General features: G+C 39.3%; 1 protein-coding gene across 2 annotated transcripts in view; it reads left to right on the forward strand.

Annotated features, from left to right (window-relative positions):
• ANOS1 (anosmin 1) overlaps window positions 1-15,312 on the forward strand; it is a 140,500-nt gene that overhangs the window by 15,934 nt on the left and 109,254 nt on the right. For both annotated transcript variants that reach the window (XM_064500789.1, XM_026117062.2), the window contains exon 2: window positions 10,118-10,165. In XM_064500789.1, the coding sequence (XP_064356859.1) occupies window positions 10,118-10,165 (48 nt within the window). The remainder of the gene's footprint in view (window positions 1-10,117; window positions 10,166-15,312) is intronic.

Genomic DNA, 15,312 nt, shown 5'->3' on the forward strand with positions numbered 1-15,312 from the left:
TGTTGCAAGTTCTGAAGGGAACGGTGTCTTGAAGGGCCCTGAACCAGTGGGGTTTCTGAGGAAAATTCCACACTAGCAGGGAAGACTGAAATATTATTCTTGTGTGTTTGTGGAAGATATTAGAAGTGGCTGAGGCATATCCCCATTAGCGTTCTAACATAGATCAGAGTGCGTTTTTGAAGTGAGTTTCCTGATCATCATTGATTGTCTCTTGCTTCAAGCCAGGGAGTGATCTGAGAGTTCATGCAGTGGATTCCTTCTGGACAAACCTAACTGGAAGAGGTGAGCCAGGGGGACCTACAATATTTTAGGGAATGGGAAAGTTGGCAGATGTGTAGCATGGACTTCACATCCATCCAAACCTATTGTTTTGCTCAACAGATGCGTTTGTATAGTTCACATTGGTCCCTAGTATTCCCTGAGATGTTTGTAGCTGATTGTGGAATGATCAATTGGTAGGCAGTGCACGTGATTGCAGCCTATGATAAATAAACCACATCACATACTGTTGGGAATCACCCAGCTAACCATTAATCTTGCAATTATACGGAAGAATAGTAATATAGACTGTCATTTTCAGTTATAAAGTCAAACCAGTGCTAAAAGCAGCATGCATATATTTCTGGAATATTACTGCTTTTTGGCAAAGCATTCCTGTTTTATCAAGTGCATTAAAATAGGCCATATATGTCTATGTTAATATCGCATTTTGTGAAAGTAAACATTATATCTTTAAAATGTATTTTGATCTTTTCAGTGATAGCTTCCAAGCTTTTTGTCGCATCCTTGAAGCAACATATATTTATATTGTCTCATTATTTCATTTGTATATAGGAAAATCTACTCTATGACATAACAGAAAAGGCGCATCGGAAGCATTTTGGAAGGGTAGCGGATTTGAAATAGAGCCTAAAAACAAATACTCAATAAGCCATGTTTTGCTTACCATATTCATGCAACTAGATTAGTCACTGTTCCCTTCAGTTGGATTACTTATTTGAGCAGGATTTGGCCCAGTGTATATTCCTGAGTGTGAGGTTCTATATTTACTTTTAATATCTTCAAGTTAGTGTCTGTGTATTTAACTCCTCCTGTTGCTTCGTGAAGCTTATTCCAATCTGAAGTTTCTTTTATAAAGTGATAGAAGCTTCTGCCAACTAGAGTAAGACCTCAGTTGAGATCAGTCTTAGAGGTGGTAACAATGAAGTCGGTGAAACCACAAGAAGGCAGTCATAACTCAAAAGTGCGCTAGAGACACAACGGTCATTTGTTTTTACAGCTTGAGTTTATCTTGTAGTTTTTCTGTTTGAGAAGATGATACTGTAGGAAAAAAAAAAGGTGTTCTGTATTAGAGATTCAAATTTAATCAAAACAATGTATAGTCTGTATTTTCAAAACTACTGATCTCTCGTTATTTCTTTGGTAATGACATTTGGATTTTGATGACTGTCTTTTTAGGAACCTACTGATGATGGCAGCCAGACAAGAAACACTTGTGTGTTTTAGATGGTGGATACTAATTTTCTTTTTTTTCCCTTTTTTTTTGGTTGTAATTACTTTGATCTTAATTGTTTATCTTTCTGCGTTTTCATTTTGGTGCATGTAAAGTTCTTGGTTTACATATTTCAATATCAACTCTAATGAAAACAGTCTGTAATGGAAATGAAGGTTGAAGGTGACCTGCATGTTTGGGAAATATCGATATAAGGTTTAGATCAGTACGGTTTTATTCCTTCCCAACCATCTATGGGAGGACCCCATCATATTGTTATGACAGGGGTTAGTACATTACAGGTGATGGCAGCATCAGTATAAATCTGAAAGAAAACTTGACTGAGACATTATAAAACTAATAGTCACACTGATACTTTGCCTTTGATTAAATTATTTGTCATATGCATTTTTGGGGGTTAAATCCAGATATTTAAAGTTAGATTGTACTGTTAGTCAAGCTGTTACCCATGATAATTTAATTTTGGTTTATATTTACAAACTGCAGTTATGTCACCAGAATCAATTGTTAGGCAGATCTGTGTTATAACTACTTCTTATACTCAATCACCTCTTTACCTTTAATTACTTCGGGTTAACTAGTAACCAACATTTACTTTTTTCCGGTTTAAATATCTGTGATAAAGAAATGGATTCTGCTAAGAAAGATGTGTATTTCATTTAGCTATGAAGGATCATAGTGAGTAGTTACAGTAACAGATGAGCTCCAGATATGTGTTCCAAAATGTGTTCTTCCACTCAGCTTTCTTTTCATAATACTGTTGCTCTATTTATTAGAGGAAAAAAAAAAGTTAAATCCATTATATGTCCTTAAAGATAGCAGAGAAAATATATTTACATAGTTAAAGATAATTCTATATTTCCACGTAAGTTTCTCTTATAAAACCCACTCATCATGAAGATATCCGAGTGCCTGATGGTAGTATATTAAACAATGTAAGTAATATCTGCTAAGTAATGCTTTTCTTGCCTTCTCTCAGGGTAGAGCCATATACAGTGATTTTTTTGTTTATTTTAGTAGGTTTTATACGTTTTGTTGTTTTTCCTGGTTTGGGTGATTTTATCTGGTTTTATTGTTGCTTTGTATTTTTGCTAATGAGAGCAAAGTCTAAGGAGCAATTCTTACGCTTCTGGGAAAAACGAAGAAGTTATCATAGAGCCCGATCCATACTGTCAGGGTGCAGCAAGGGCTGGCTGCTCCCCACGGACTGGGAGCTGGGAGCCAAGGGTGCCCCCAGCGCAAGCCATGCCCTCACAGATGGGGTGCAGTTTCACATGGTCTGCATGTGGTGGACAGAGCCAGAGGCTGGTAGCAGGGTCCATCAACAGCCCCCAGCACCATAAGCAATGAGCCCAGTTCAGGGTCCTTCCAGGGGCTCCAGCTGGGAGCAAAAGAAGACCAGGGGCAGGGCTGGGGACAAGGCTACAGCAAGGTGTCTAAAGTCCATCCAGGAGACATGGCCAGAGACAAGCTACAACGCACAGCTAAGGGTCCATCCAGGAGACGAGCTACCTACAGCACAGGTCTGGGGTCCAACCAGGAGGCAGGGCTAGACACAGGTGCTCCTGTAGAATAGCTCAGACAAGGGCTGAATGCACAGGGTGTGTGTGTGGATGGAGACCGCAGGTGTGGCTGGTCTGGGCCATTAAGGCCAATTGGTGCCCTCAGATCCTTGATATCTGTACACACAAGCTTAACTTGTAACATGTTAGATAGGTGGAAAATATCAGCTAAATTCTCTGGAACAATCAAAAATGAAAATCGGAGGTTAGGGATTTAAAAAAAAAACAACAGCGAAGTACTATTATGGTACTGTATAAATCATGTCATGCCCCACTTTGAATGTTCTATGCTGTCCTTGTCCTTCTATCTCAAAAAAGGTATAGTAGAAATAGAAAAATTACAGAGAAGAATAACAAGAAAGTTCAAAGATATGAAATGTGCCACTAGCTACCCATTCAGTTCTTACAATTTTGCTTCCATAAGCATTTTTTCAGATCTACTCTTGGATAGAAGACATTGCTATCTGGAATTTGATTTGATTCAGTATGACTACTCTAAAATATCTAAATATGAATCTCAGTCTTGTTTTGTCATCTTACCTATTTCCCGCTCAAAAACCACCTTTGCCAACTGTTTGATGAACTTCTATATAGTTGAAAAGCTTAGGTAAGTGAGGCATGGTTTTGGAGAGGCGATCTCTTGAACTCCCTTTCTTCTTTCTTGCTGTGGTTACTACACATTGCTACAATCTCAAACTTTGTTCCAGATTTAGTGGGAAGATAACAGACAATTTGAAGTGTTCATGACATCTGTTTTATGCAAATTACTTTAGATGTAATTACTTTAGACTTTATAAATTCAGTAGAGAAAGGTCTGATCATAATTTGGAGATACTTCTGTATGTCCGTTGATTAAGAGACTTACCATCAAAATGTGAATGCCTGCTGTGGGATTCTGAAGTAGATTATGTGAATATTCTTCAGGCTTTAAAATGCTTATTTTTTTGCAGTATATGACAGTGTTTTGTACAAGCTAGGGTTTCCTAGTAGTACCTAGGGTTCTCATATGGCTTAATATAGCTTAGGGGTGATGAAAGCATCCAAGTCTGATCACTTCATTCTGGGTTGGGATGAAGTATCCCAATTAAATGAATATAATGGAAACTGTTGCTGTACATGCAAAAAGTAAAAGTAAAAAAGTGTCAGAAATGGTCCTGATAAATGGCATTCAACTTATGATTCTTTGATTCTTACTTTATTAAATTAATTCCATATTAGAACCATTATAAGCCAACAGAAATTCTGTACTGAGCAATTCAATTTTACTTAAGGTAAAATTTACAATGAAATAAACTTTATAAACTGAACAAGATGTTGAAATTTCAGTTATTTGTATGTCCTTCCTACCTTCTCTGTGTAGAATTCAAGGGACCAGAATATTTCTGGGATTCTCTTGTCTTTTCTGGTAGTTTCATCGAATACTAACACTTTTCTCTCCCAGTCTTCTCCAATGGATGGTCTTCAAACTTGGCTCGCAATGAACAAGCTTGTAGAAGTGAAGACACTGAAAAATATGCTTGTAAAAAGCAGCAGCCTTGTTTCCCAGAGGTGAACCTTGTCCTTGGGTCTTACGACCTTTCTCATTCCTGTCTCTCACTCCATGTATCTCCTGTTCATTTCTGAGAATGGTTTGATTTTATTGGATGGGTTTCACTCTAGCCTGTTGCTTAGAATATTCTCAAAGGGCGTAAGGACTTAAATACCTTCTGGCTTGGTAAGACGACACTTCCAGGGCATGTGTCCTAGCTATTATATAAAAGGGCGCTCTCTTCTCATTTTCAGCCAAATTTTAAAAGAAAAGTGTGAGCCAGTTGTTTATATGCAACAAGATAACTAAAATACCACAGCCCTGGAGAGGGGCTTGGGAATATGACTCCCCTTTTTATACATCTGCTTCAAGTTTGTGCTTAAACGCAGGAGAAAGGCTTTCAGAAACAAAATTTTCTTTAGCTTTTCCTATCTGCTGGGTTTGGTATCTCTCTCCACCAAATGTACTGGCTTTTTTGAAGTTCATTCCTAGGTGCATCTCCTTTGGTATTTGGAAACTGAACTAGCTAGTGTGAATTTGTGAATTCCATTCTGAGGGTCAGTAAGGTTGGGCATGGGAACACACTGGATTGCCGTTATTAAGTCCCTGTCTGAATTTGGGTCTTAGTGAGCATGCAGTGAGGAAATGTACATCAGGCATAGTATAAGTGATATTTTACCATTACATATAATTTCATGCTGCAGAGATTTTTGAAAGGTCAAGGAAAAATTTTTGGACCCTGTCTCTTTAAATTCATCACTGCAGCAACTATTGGTTTATCTGCTTGATTCTCTGTTTCACGTCAGTGGGAGGCTGTTACTTGAAGGGTTTATTTCTGTGCTTTTCTTGTGATCTTGAAACAAGCAGGGAGGTCTTTGTTTGTCAGGACATGTCACCTGTGAAGGTTAGAGGTTTCGCTCAAAACTGATTTGAAGATTGGGCAAGGGAGAAAAGACCTTCAAAAGTGCTAATAGCAACACAGGTATTGTCATAGCAGATTAAATGGTTAGTTGATTTTGCACAGTCAGTCTCTGGCACTTCAGAAGAAGGACTTTTTCTCCTAACAGATATTTATGGGCAAAGATGCAAATTTTCCTGAATTCTTTTTTTGCCATTGCTCCAGTGAAAGGCCCATTTTTACTTGTTTGTGACAGTTATTATTTTTTTTCCCCAGGGAAGACTGTAGATAGATGAAGATTGATTCTTTCTTGCTTCTCTACTTGTAGTTTTATCTTACAAGATCCTGCCCAACTTTTTTTTTTTTCGAGGCATGAGAGGGCACAGAACATAGATGTTTCTCTTAACTGTTCAGGCCAAAGGACATTTGTGGTTTACCAATGGAAAGCAAGTATCCACATATACTTGCTGAAGTGAAGCCTGCTAAGACTTTAGCATTAGAGATCAGAGATTAGAGATACCAACTTAACAGTTTTGTTGCAGATATTTGTGGTTTGAATTATGATGGAAAAATTGAATGATAAATCTTGTAATATTTGCCTGTTTTTTGGATTTTTTTTCTATCTTTGCTTTTGTAATCACTTTCCTTTTACACGTCTGGTTCAGATTCCTGGGGAATTTTCAAAGGCAGTCTGTCTCTACTTTCATTGGCCAACAAAAAAAAGCAAAGCCAAATAATCTTGTTCTCTGAAGACCTGATTTTGTTTGTCTACATTTACATTTTAGGCACACTGAGAGGTGTTTGGGGCTCAGGCCGTGACCTGAGTTCCTTTTGCCTCTATCGACTATGTGATGTTGGGGACAGTTTTAGTCTTGTCTACCTGACATCTTTTGTGTGATCTCAGTGCGGAGAAGGTAGAATAGTTGGAGTTTGCCCTGTTGAGCACGGTTTCTTTTCTTTAGCATACAAATTAGGATACCTCAAAGCTTGCCCTGAAGGTACAGCAGTGGGAGGCTTATAGATGAGAATAAAAAGTGGTATTTAACTCCTCCCCAAAGCCATTTCTGCACAGCAGAGCCAGTCCATCACTAAAGGCAAAGTCAAAACTCTCATTGGCGTAATTCAGATCAAGAGTGGGTTTGAAGAAAAGCAGATGTGAGGGAATTGAGGATGTAATCTGGAGGCATGTAAAATGCTCCAGATAAAATATAGGATTTCTGTGCTTTGAAATTATGGTTTCAGACAGGTACACTGGATTAAAAACAGGAAAAAAAATCACAGCTGAACATTCGTGTAATTTAGATTACTCATTTGCAAAACAGGGCAGTGATCATTTAACAAATCTGCTTCCTCTGACACCACGTTGTTTAAAGAAAGCCTGTAGAATTTGCTTTCACCTTCTAAAATGAAAAATCATTCATATCAGTGTTAGTTTGTATGAAATTCATGTTGCTAAACAATACTTCTGTTTTCCTAAACTTACTTTTAAATTCAAGTCATAAGAGTTTTCAATAGAAAAATGAAAACATTTGTAGACATTAAATAGTCTGAAGAAGGAGGGCCACACATCTGGACATTTACTGCATTATTGTTTCAAGTAACAGATATAATTCAAAACCAGGAGTCCTTTTTCCAGGTCAATGGAAAGCAGCAGCATAACTGAAATAAAACAGCAAGCTGCTACTAATCTGTTATTGCATTCCGCTACCTCTGTCACATTTTATACGAAGAAGAAAGGGAGATAGAAATTGAAAGTAGCACATAAAATATTGTCTTAACATTACTGCTGGCTATATCTGTAAATGGAAATAATAAATCCTCATATGGCATTGAGGATAATACTGAAGTATTCCCACTAGCATATGTTATTTACAGCTATTCTAAAGTTTTATTTCTTCTGTTTATATCCCCTTCTTTTTGAAAGGGTTGGACCTTATGTTTTGCTCATTCAGCTATTGTTATACCTACAAATCTTTTAGTTAGCCAAATTCTACGGTAATTAGAGATAAATATGATATTAGCAAATTAAATAAGGATTGCATAATAGGCTACTGGGAAGATAATTTCAATATTTTATAAACATTTTCTTAAATTGTATGAACCAAAAATGTTTGAAATTGCTTCTAAATGAGCTTAGAAGTGGATAGCAGTGGATATGTCTTTACACTTGGCATCCCCAGAGCTGCTTAGGTATCACAGCAATAGAAATTTTTAGCATCACAGCTCATATGAAAAAAATGAAGTATATGAAAGATCCTGAAATTTGAATAAAGAGTTGAGGTGAAAGCGTAAGTACAATTTGCATTACTGTGGTTTTTAATGTGCAAGAGTAACATGCAAATTCAATGCATTAGTATCAGTTCCTGAACTTCCCAATGGGTTTGATCCAAATCTTTGCTGCTGTTAGCAGGAAAACTCTCACTGACTTCTCTTTGCTTTTTATCTGATTCAAAATGTGCTTACTGTTCAAAGTGCAGAAGGCACTGATTTATTTTGGCGGGCTGAAACACTTAAATTTCTTGCCTAGTTACCCTATGCTCCCCAGTTTTGTCTTTCCTGCTGACAGAAGGTAAGAGAAGAATTCAGAAGGTGATTCTGATTTTCCCTTGGAAGTGACTTGCTGTTGGTATTTTTAGGGAACCATCTTTAGCAAACTGTGCTCCTGTCTTTAAGTACTAAAGCAAGGTGCCTCAATTAGATGACTGATTTAGCCGAAAGTATCTATTTCTCCTACTGATCTCAAATCTCAGGGTAGATCTTTTTGTAATTCACTTAGTCCAACAGTGAACAGATGAGTGTGAATAGCTTAAAGCACAAGCAGTCCTGTTGATACCATTAAAACTACTTGTTTTTAAAGTTAAAAGCAGATTTATGTTCTGTGCTGTAAGAAGGCTTTAATTTCTGCAAACTATCTAATGGGACCGTGTCAGTCAAAATTCGTTCTGTTTTCTGTCCTTTTACTACTTTGTCTTCTGGTCCTTTTGGTGTACAGTGTCTTGGGTAAAAAGGGATTCTGGTTCTTCTTACTGGTTTCTGTGTTGGAGCCAAGCTGTTGTGACAGCTGGAAAGATTTTTGAAATGAACAATCGTGGGAGCTTGTGTGAAGGCAGGACTGCATACACGTATGAAGACAGGCATAAACATGATCTCCGCAAATATTTCCTGAGGGAGCCAGCTCCAGACCTTCATAACTCTGATAGCATAGTTCTGTATTTAAGTTTATAAGCTTTGCTGAGAACACAGAGTACTGTTGTGCTAAGAAACTGGTCTCATTGGCTTGGGTACAATGCATGGTAATGCATCTATTTCTTCTGTTGGGTTATAGTTGTTGCACATCCAGAGAATAATTTTTTTTTGTGATTTTTATACATAAAAGTTATGTGTGTATATATACATTATTTTTCTCCTCTTACGAAGAAAAAGTATAGTCCTTCTAGTTCCTCTGTGTCCTGGCTGACCTGAATTCATTTTCCCTAGAGACTGTTGTCTACACTCAGTGCCAAAGGTGAAGGCCAAGTACAGTCACATTAATTCATCCCTATGGAAATACCTTGATTAATTAATTTGAAAAGATGTCTTTTTACTCCCTCATGGGCTCACCATTATTGACGAGTTGTAGTCAGGTTGTGAGTAATGAATTTACCTGAATCTTTTTTCGTCCTGTTTCCAACTGATGAGCTCACGAATTATGGAAAAGAAATGTATATGTATAAGTTCCTAAATGCATGAACTCAGTGGTGCTATAGTTGTAACCTGTTTCTACTCCTCATCCAAGGGGTCACCCAGGTCATCTTTGTTGCTGTTTTAATCCTTCTCCACACAGAAAGTGCATCAATATTTTGTGTAATCTGTTAACCTCGTGAGCATATACCTCTCTTTCCTGAGCTGTTGTTTTAGTGGGAAATGTTGTTTCCAAAATTCACACTTCAGAAGCTCCTTTTGTAGAACAGCAGGTTGCTATGTGTCCCTGTGCCAGTTTCATATCTTTCTGTTCTCATCATATTCCCTTTTTCTTTGGCTTAAATAATCATTTTGCATGTGGTACTGTATTGGTTGCTTTATTGCAGTCAAGATAAATGAGACCTGCAGTATTTCCTGATGTGGAAAATCAGTTATCTTATCGAAGATGTAAACCAAAACTGGCATAGTTTGCTTTTGGTAAACTCATGCCACATTTGATCCAATTTCCAGTTACTTCAAAGCTTTTCATTGTTTTTCCTCATTAATTTATTCTATTCATACATTTTGTTAAATTGCATGAACTTTCAGTTCATGAATCACTACCATCCCCATCAAATTCTTAAATAAAGGATTTACATTTGTTTTCTCCCTGACAAAGTCTAGATAGTAAATGCTTACAAAGGTGGACTAAAGGGAGGCTTTAGTTGGTTTTCCACCAGTCTTGATTAAATGCTTGCCTAGCTTTTCTGTGGTCACTTTACACTTTTCTGAGCATTTTACTGAGCATCAGAATTGGAGTCAGGATTGCTACTAATGTCTGGGTACAACATTTTCTAAACAGATCTGGGAGGTGAATTCTGTTTAAACTTGTTTGTATGATCAGATCTTTTCTTAAAGAAGTCTAGATATTCATGTGTCTTTTCATTGTTTTTCAGAACAATGGGTCACTTGCTTGGTGCCAGAATCATAAACAGTGTTCAAAGGTATGTTCCTCTTCCCACCCCCCACCCCGTTTATAAAGTTGTCCAGTTGTCTGTAAATTTAAATATTTTTCATGTTAGCCTATTTTTCTGGAGCATCTGATTATTTTTTATTTGGAAACCTTGACCTCTAATAAAGTATCCAAAATTAACACTAAATGATTTGCTCTTTCAGAACAAAGGAATCATGTCTGAGGATAGATATCCAATTTAGGTAAACCAGCATAGTTCTGTGGTTATCAAAAACGTCACACTGGCTGAAATCTGGCCTATCATTTCTATTCTTACGATATTTTTGAACAGAAGAGAGTAAAACTGTCAATCATATAAAAATATTCCCCCAACAGCACTGAGATATGCCAACATTCAGCATTTCATTCAATCTGGGTATTTAATTTCTAGAATGACCCTTTATTTCTTTGACACAATTCTTGATACAATTCCCTGTGGCTCTAATGATGCCCTATCCTATGCTGGCTCTTTAACCCTGAAAGCTTAGAGAGTAAGTGAGGTTGCAGTCAACTGATTCTGGTGTACAAGAATCTTTCCAGGGTGCCTGGAGAGAAGCAACAATGTTTGGCAGCTTTGGCAAATCAAAGTTTAATTACACACTCTAGTCACCGACTGTTCCCTTCATAAACATAACGGAAGATGCATCCATTCCTTGCCTTAGAAACTTACCTGAAAATTGTGAAGAATGCATAGCAAGGAAAAAAAAATTCTTCAGAGTTTCCTATAGTATCTTTGCCTAATCTTACTGAAAATGTATTCCCACAATTTACATTATATTCACAACAATTTAGGCATTTTAACATAAATCTCTTTATTTGGTGATGGAAGAGACCATGCAGTCAGTAAAACAGGGCTCAAGTGGGATTAGCTCCAGCAATTGCATGCAGCTAAGGAAGTACCTACAAAACAAGACTATGGGGAATCCCCTTGCACTCCTCCTGGGAAATCAGCATGCTCAAATACCTGTCTGAAGTGCCTGTACACAAATGCATGCAGCAGGGAGAATAAACAGGAAGAGTTAGAGATCTGTGCATGGTTGCAGGGCTATGATCTCACTGCAGTTACAGAGACATGGTGGGATAGCTCGCATGACTGGAATGCTGCCATGGATGGCTACAGGCTTTTTAGGAAGGACAGGCCAGGAAGGAGAGGTGGGGGAGTTGCTCTTTATGTAAGAGAGCAACTGGAATGTATGGCGCTTTGCCTGGGGGTGGATGAGGAGCAGATAAAGAGCTTATGGGTAAGGATTAAAGGGCGTACTAACATGGGTGACACTGTTGTGGGTGTTTGCTACACTTGATCAGGAAATAGAAGTAGATGAGGCCTTCTACAGGTAGCTGGAAGTAGCCTCATGATCACAGGTCCCTGTTTTCTTGGGGGACTTTAACCACCCTGATATGTGCTGGAGGAACAGCACGGCAAGGCACAAGCAATCCAGGAGTTTGCTGGAGAGCATTGATGATAACTTCCTGACACCCAAAGAGGACAGGTGTGCTGCTGGACCTTGTACTAACAAACAAGGAAGGGCTGGTTGGAGATGTGAAGGTCGGGAGCAGGCTTGGCTGCAGTGACTGTAAGATGGTGGAGTTCAGGATCCTGAGAAGAGGGAGCAGGGCAAAAAGCAGGACCACAGCCCTGGACCTCAGGAGAGCAGACTTTGGCCTCTTCAGGGACCTTCTTGGAAGAATCCCATGGGATAGGGTCCTAGAAGGAAGACGAGTCCAAGAGAGCTGGTTAATATTCAAGGATCACTTCCTCCAGGCTCAAGAGTGGTGCATCCCAATGAGCAGGAAGTTGAGCTAAGGGGGCAGGAGACTTTCATGAATGAACAAGGAGCTCCTGGCAAGGCTCAGCAGAAGAAGGAAGTGCAGAAAATGGAAGCAGGGACCAGCCACTTGGGAGCATCATAGCAAGGTTGTCAGAGTATGCAGGGATGCAACGAGGAAGGCCAAAGTGTGTTTGGGGTTGAATCTGACAAGGGATATGAAGGACAGCAAGAAGGACTACTTTAAATACATCAGTAACAAAAGGAAGACTAGGGAGAATGTGGGCCCACTACAGAATGGGTCAGGGGCCCTGGTGATAAATGACACAGAGAAGGCAGAGATACTGAATGCCTTCTTTGTTTCAGTCTTTACTGCTAAGACTAGTCCTCAGAAATCCCAGGCCCTGGAGAGCAGGGAAAAAGTCTGGAGGAAGGAAGATTTTCCCTTGGTGGAGGAGGATTGGGTTAGAGATCATTTAGGCAAACTTGACATCCACAAATCCATAGACCCTGATGGGATGCACCCACAAGTGCTGGGGGAGCTGGCAGATGTCATTGCTAGGCCACTCTCAATCATCTTTGAAAGGTCATGGAGAACAGGAGAGGTGCCTGAGGACTGGAAGAAAGCAAATGTCACTCCAGTCTTCAAAAAGGGCACAAAGGAAGACCCAGGGAATGACAGTGAAGCCAGTCGTCCTCACCTCGATCCCTGGAAAAGTGATGGAACAGTGAAGGACAAGATGGTGATCAAGAGTAGTTGGCATGGAGTCAAAAAGGGGAAATCATGCTTAACCAACTTGAGAGCCTTCTATGATGGGATGCCTGGCTGAGTAGGTGAGGGAAGAACAGTGGATGTTGTCTCCCTTGACTTTCAGTAAGGCTTTTGACATTGTCTCCCATAACATCCTCATAGGCAAGCTCAGGAAGTGTGGGATAGATGAGCAGATAGTGAGATGGACTGAGAACTGGCCAAATGGCAGAGCTCAGAGGGTTGTGATCAATGGCGCAGTGTCTAGTTGGACTAGCCTGTAGCTAGCGGTGTCCCCCCCAGGAGTCAATACTGGATCCAGTATTCTTCAGCTTATTCATCAGTGACCTGGATGAAGGGAGAGCGCACCCTCAGCTAGTTTGCTGATGATACAAAACTGGGAGGGGTGGCTGATACACCAGAGGGCTGTGCTGTCATTCAGAGGGACCTTGACAGGCTATAGAGATGGGCAGAGAGGAACCTCAGGAAGTTCCATAAAGGCACATGTGGAGTCCTTCACCTAGGGGGGAATAACTCCATGTGCCAGTACAGGCTGGAAAGCAGCTCTGCAGAGAAGGACCTGGGAGTCCTGGTGGACAACAAGTTGATCACGAGCCAGCAATGAGCCCTTGTGGCCAAGAAGGCCAATGGCAGCCTGTGTTGCATTAGGAAGAAAATCACCAGCAGGTTGAGGAGCTCCTCCTCCTCTACTCAGCCTTGTTGAGGCCACATCTGGAGTGCTGTGTGCAGTTCGGGGCTCCACAGCAAAAGAGAGATATGGAGCTACTGGAGCGAGTCCCGTGAAGGGCTACTAAGATGATGAAGGGACTGGAGCATCTCTCATAGGAGGAAAGGCTGAGAGAGCTGGGTGTGTTTAGCCTGGAGAAGAGAAGGCTGAGGAAGGATCTTATCAATGTGTATAAGTATCTGAAGGAGGGCGTAAAGAAGATGGGGTAAGACTCTTTTCAGTGGTGCCCAGCAACACAATGAGAGGCAACGGGCACAACTGAAACACAGGAAGTTCCGTCTGAACATGAGAAAAAACTTCCTTCCTGTGAGGGTGACAGAGCACTGGAACAGGCTGCCCAGAGAGGTGGCAGAGTCTCCTTCCTTGGAGATACTCAAAAGCCATCTGGACACGATCATGGGCAACGTGCTCTAGGTGACCCTGCTTGAGCAAGTGGGTTAGACTAGATGATGTCCAGAGGTCCTCTCCAACCTCAACCATTCTGTGATTCTGTGCATCCAGTACTGACTATTCCATTGCAGGAAAATAAAAGTTGATCACTTTTGCCAGTATTAAAAACAAGAGTATGACCATGTGCATATAAGAAGACAGTGGAACAATTCCTGTCAGCTTTGCTAAGATCCTAAGGGTTGCAATGAAATCTCATCATTCTTGAAGAAGATTAAAAAAAAAAAAAAAAAAAAAAAAAAAAAAAAAGCAATGCAGAGGGTGTGGTTCATCATAACTAAATTTCCTTTTAAGGAAAATAGGAGGATCTTGCCCATTACCGCAGTGATCCAGATGTAATTTTCTTTTTTCATTCAGTTATCAAGGCTGCCATGGTATCTAATCTGAAAGGTTTCCCAATGGCTTGTTGCTGCCTAACAAGGAAGGGATTATAGAAGAGAATTCATCCAGCTTCTTAGGCAGGGCAAAGGTTATATGAATATCTCTCTGAGTTGTTCCAAGCTCATAGACTCAACATAAGATTAATCTAAAGTAGTATAAATTTAAGGACTACCTTTAGATTGTATTACTGAAATCACTATATGAATGCTACAAATCAGGATTATTTTAAGATTGAAAATACAATGACTTTACGTTTTAAATTACTTAATGTATCCTTTACAGTCATCATACCTTATGTTTTCATTCTTTCTTTAGAAAGTAATACATTTTCCTTATGATAGCCACTTTGCCATCTTTAGAAAAAGAATTAAATGTAAACTCAGCTGAATTGTTAGCAGAACTGGACATGAGTACAACTAAGGAAAATATCTTTATGATAAAATTTGGTCTTTTGTGTTTTGCAATACAAAGTTGAACAGTCAAATTACACAGCTTAAACCTTCAGAGTGATACAGTGGATTGAGTAAATCTTTTAAAAAAATGCAACTTCTTTTCACTGCTTCTCAGCTGTATATGAAGCAATTTTGTTAAATATCTCAGATTGCATTCTTTCGTAAGAGATTCTCCCAGTGTCCAGCTTTATTTTTCTGCTTGTACTAGTTAATGACACAGCTTTTCGAGGTGATTTGTGGTACAGTGAAAATGATGACAACGTATGTTCAGCTACTTTGTTCGCCTCTGTGAAATGCAGAAGCACCTTTCACCAGCACGAATATTTGAGTCTGATACATAGTGAAGAAGTTTTATTTGAAAGTTGCTTCAATGTGTAGACAGCAGCTGATAAAACAATAGAAAATTATATACTTAATTTAGTAACTTTTTGTTATTTTATTATAGGAGTTATAAGATGGAAAAGGCATGGTGGGTTATTTAGTCCATCTCCTTACTTGTAACATAACCAACACCGATTTTATTTTAGAAGCATTTTTTTCATTTCAGGGACAGAAAATAGCCTCTGGAAGTAGAAGCCCTGGATGGGAGATGGAGTT

This window comes from Dromaius novaehollandiae, chromosome 1, assembly GCF_036370855.1.
Source record: "Dromaius novaehollandiae isolate bDroNov1 chromosome 1, bDroNov1.hap1, whole genome shotgun sequence".
Classification (NCBI taxonomy): domain Eukaryota; kingdom Metazoa; phylum Chordata; class Aves; order Casuariiformes; family Dromaiidae; genus Dromaius; species Dromaius novaehollandiae.